This window comes from Adiantum capillus-veneris, chromosome 8 (genome assembly GCF_014529385.1).
Source record: "Adiantum capillus-veneris isolate H3 chromosome 8, ASM1452938v2, whole genome shotgun sequence".
Taxonomy (NCBI): Eukaryota; Viridiplantae; Streptophyta; class Polypodiopsida; order Polypodiales; family Pteridaceae; genus Adiantum; species Adiantum capillus-veneris.
The window spans coordinates 46,180,961-46,184,783 of record NC_140938.1 but is presented as its reverse complement, the minus strand read 5'-3'; the positions used below and the strand labels follow the sequence as shown (position 1 = coordinate 46,184,783).

The window sequence follows — 3,823 nt, the reverse complement described above, 5'->3', positions numbered from 1 at the left end:
GTAAAAAGGGCCTTCCGTAACCTAGAACCACTAGCAGTTTCAAGAAAATGTCTCACACTGTCAAATAGAGCGCCTTGCATATATCCCGCTCAAAATTCCATATCATAAACCTCATAACATCTGTATCTAGCACCCCTTGTCTCGTTCTCAATCTTGTGATATCAAGATTTGCTCTTGTCACCTGTGATAGGAAGAAACAATTGTAGGTTCTACTAGAGAGTGCTCCATCCCTGTGTACCTGTCTCCTAGCTGCATCAAATACCTGCTCAACATCCTTGTCATTTGCCTGCAAACTACCATGCCTGGGCTTCTTGCACTTCCATTGGCCGACCATCTTCAGTTGTACCATCATTGCCCACCCCCTCGTTGAGCATTCATGCTCAACGATAGCATTATTTAGATAAGAGATGATTGCATATTAGAAAACTAATACTTAGTATGTACATAAGCAGTAGACAGATAGAGAGAGATTTTATCAGCTGCATAAACCCCCCGGATCAAATGGGAATCCATAGGCTCTCCCAACTGTGATGCAAACTCCACTAGGATGAAATACATGGCATTGAGCACTGCCATGCGTCCATAGTCCATACACAATCAACCATTTTTTTGCACCTGTAAATCCAAAAACAAGCCTCTCATGCAGTTTAGCGTAGCATCGATCTTCAAAAACCTATATCCATATGCCGGCTTCATATACAAAAGAAGCCTATAAACCAACCTGTGAAGCATCTGCACCATACACCATGCTTCTCTCACTTGCTAGAGAGCCCTCCATAATAGACCCCTCATAAAGAGAGCTTTGCAAACTGTATAAAACTACATGTGAAGCAACTTTCAAAAGCATATACATTAATAGCATAACACCCACCTTTGGTAACCTGTCTTCTAATGACGCTGCTTCTTGGAGAACCAAACCTTCCTGTGTTCCAAGCATACCCTCTATTGTAGGTCCTTCAAATGGCACACACTCCATACCTGACTCACCATGCCAATCTTCGTGCACCATAGCCTCTGATACTTCATCTTCAACCACTTCATGCGAGAGGAAATCGGATTGCTCGACCACCTTTGCCTGCTTTTCAAGGACTTCTTCTATGACCATATCATGTGCTAAGCGAAAAGAAAGCCATGATCTATTACCTCGTTCTCTGGTAGGTTGACATCACCAATACCTTCTGAAATGCATTGCCGCTCTTCAACACGATCAATAGGGCAAGGTTGCCCAACCACCCTGGCTAGCTTCTTCCTGCACAACTTCGACCATCGCTTTGCCAACATCTTCAAACTTGTCATTTGAGCTCTGATCTATAGCTTCATTTGATTCTTCATGCATGCACACTTTGGCTAGGATTGCATCCTTGCTAGCCGGGCTAACAGACTCTTGTATAGCAGTACACCAAACTAGAGGTACAAATTGAAACGAATGACCAAAATGGCTTACCAATGGCAAAGCAGCTACCTCTTTGACGCTTAGATCGATCTCTCTTTTGGCACATGATGAAGCTCCGTTGTCGAGCTATACCCATAAATTGCAGGCTGCAACAAGCCCATCTCCAGCTTCCTCTTTGCTTTCCTGCTCTTTGCCTTGGCTAATCAAACCATTTGTCCATAGTCCTCTGCATCACCACACTCGACCTTCTCCTTGATTCGCGGATGCAAACAGGCTAGAAGCTGCTCTTGCTTGAAATGATCTCCATTTCGCACACATGTAACAGCAGCTAGTCTCTCCCAAATAGATTCAAATTTATCTAAAAACAAAGAAAAATCTTCACTTACATCCTGCTTTAGCTTGCTCAGTTGCTCACCCAAGTCCGATGAAGAAACCCGCCTCTGAAAAGCTTCAACAAACCGCATGCAAATCTCGCTTAGCGACTGCCGATCTGCAACCTTCAGTCCTTCAAACCAGGCTTTGGCTTGTCCTTGCAAAACCAATGGTAGTGCCTTCAATTTGGCTTCATCTCCTCAATTTCTCATCTGCAATAGGTATAGCTCAAAATCGAAAAACCAATCTGCAACCTCTTCTTCTCCAACAAGCACCAATTCGATATCATGCATCATCTTCAGGCTTTAAAACTTCACAGAGGAGCAATCAGTAGGTCCTCCATGGGGGCACCACTAATGGAAAGAGGGAAGGGGGAACAAACCCATCACACTCCAAACTTGCCTCTCAATAGTCCAGGGATTAACCCGCACCCCTATGCACACAGAATCACACACACACGCACACTATCTGCCACTCTCCAATGCACCGACTCGCCTACGAGCACCACTGACTGCACACACTCACACATGAGCACTTCAACACAATAGACCCATCAACAAACCGTCACCCGTATCCCACACATTGATGCATACACTCACCAAATCCTGTAAACACACTCACATCGGGAGGCCTCACACACCTCGACCTCACACAAACCCACACCCAATCTGCAACCACAATCACTCTCTCCCTCTCTCTCTTCACACACACACCCATGTGGTCCGGAGGCAGCGCTATCACAGACTTACTGCACGAGATTAGACAGAAAGCATGGTTGAGTTCAAACCACTCGAGAAAACTCTATGCATAAAAAAAACACATCTAGATACAATGATGGCATCAACCGCTCTGGTGCAATCCTTGGCTTTCTTCTCCTTCAAAGGCAGCTCTTAGCTGGCAGCCCTCTTCCTCCTCAAGTTTGGCGCTCATCCAACCAGCCGCTTCTCTCTTCATTGCAACCAATCACTCTGCATATCAATCCATGAAGGTCATGTCTTGCTTCCTCTAGATAGTGCAGCCCACCCTCCTTGTGTAGTGCTATTTGGATGCCCCCCAAGGCATCAACTCCCTTTCGGTTGCTTTCGACAGTCCATACGATGCTTGCAGCACCTATCCCTGCGGCTCTCAGCTTTCCTTCTTAAGAAATCGGGATTCTCTTCTGATATGGCGGCTTCCTAATTTTGCTTCTGCAGGAGCTTATGACATCCGTCATCACCACCGACCACCTTCAAATGCAAGGGTGCACCATCTGCTCGCAGCCCTTCTCGGTTCTTTTCCTGAGCTTGGCCAAAGCTTCTCCAAGCTCCAGAACAACCTGGCCCTTCTCCAATTTGTGTTGCTCCCGGTCTTCCTTCCTCTCGCTCCTCGCTCTACCCTGTTGGCGAGTCTTCTCCTCCCCTGCAAACTGGCGGGCCCCTCTCTTTCCATATGCAGCCCCCGCACCAGATGGCGCCTTGTCTCCAGCATGCCTGGCAGATGGTGGCCTCCCTTAGAAAACGCCTCCCACCTGTCCTCTTGCTGCTTTGAGTCGCCTGTGATGGCCAGGCCAGCGCTGCCTTCATACTATCACCCATTGCATGGCTTAAAAAATTAAAGCTTATCATTAATTTTTCTCCTTTTTGTGGAGCATTCCCACCCCATGGGCTCGAGCATAGCATAACCCTCCACTATGTACTGCTTCCCATCTTCATGCCTCCTTGCCATAGGTTCAAACTAGTCACATCCACCCCCTTCGACCATACTCATAAAGATTATCGGTTTCAAGCAAAACACATCAGCCAAGCACCACTTCGACCATGTCATTTCCGTCATCCAATATTCGGCCACAAGGTCTGAGCACGTCTTTGTCTAGTATAAAAAGGGCCTTCAGTAACCTCGAACCACTAGCAGTTTCAAGAAAATGTCTCACACACTGTCAAATAGAGCACCCTGCAAACATCTCGCTCAAAATTCTATATCATAAACCTCATAACATCTGTATCCAGCACCCCTTGTCTTGTTCTCAATCTTGTGATATCAGCATTTGCTCCTGTCACCTGTGTGACATGAAGAAACAAT

The 3,823-nt window shown here is 46.4% G+C and overlaps 1 protein-coding gene across 1 annotated transcript; it reads right to left on the bottom strand.

The window, feature by feature from the left end:
* Positions 1-269: 269 nt before the first annotated feature.
* Positions 270-3,280, bottom strand: LOC147452071 (uncharacterized). Its single transcript, XM_086517878.1, has 3 exons — positions 1,144-3,280; positions 722-1,075; positions 270-615 (listed from the first exon to the last, which is right to left on the bottom strand). Exons 1-3 carry the CDS (start codon positions 1,294-1,296, stop codon positions 598-600), a joined length of 525 nt encoding a protein of 174 aa, XP_086374004.1. The 5' UTR covers positions 1,297-3,280; the 3' UTR covers positions 270-597.
* Positions 3,281-3,823: the final 543 nt, after the last annotated feature.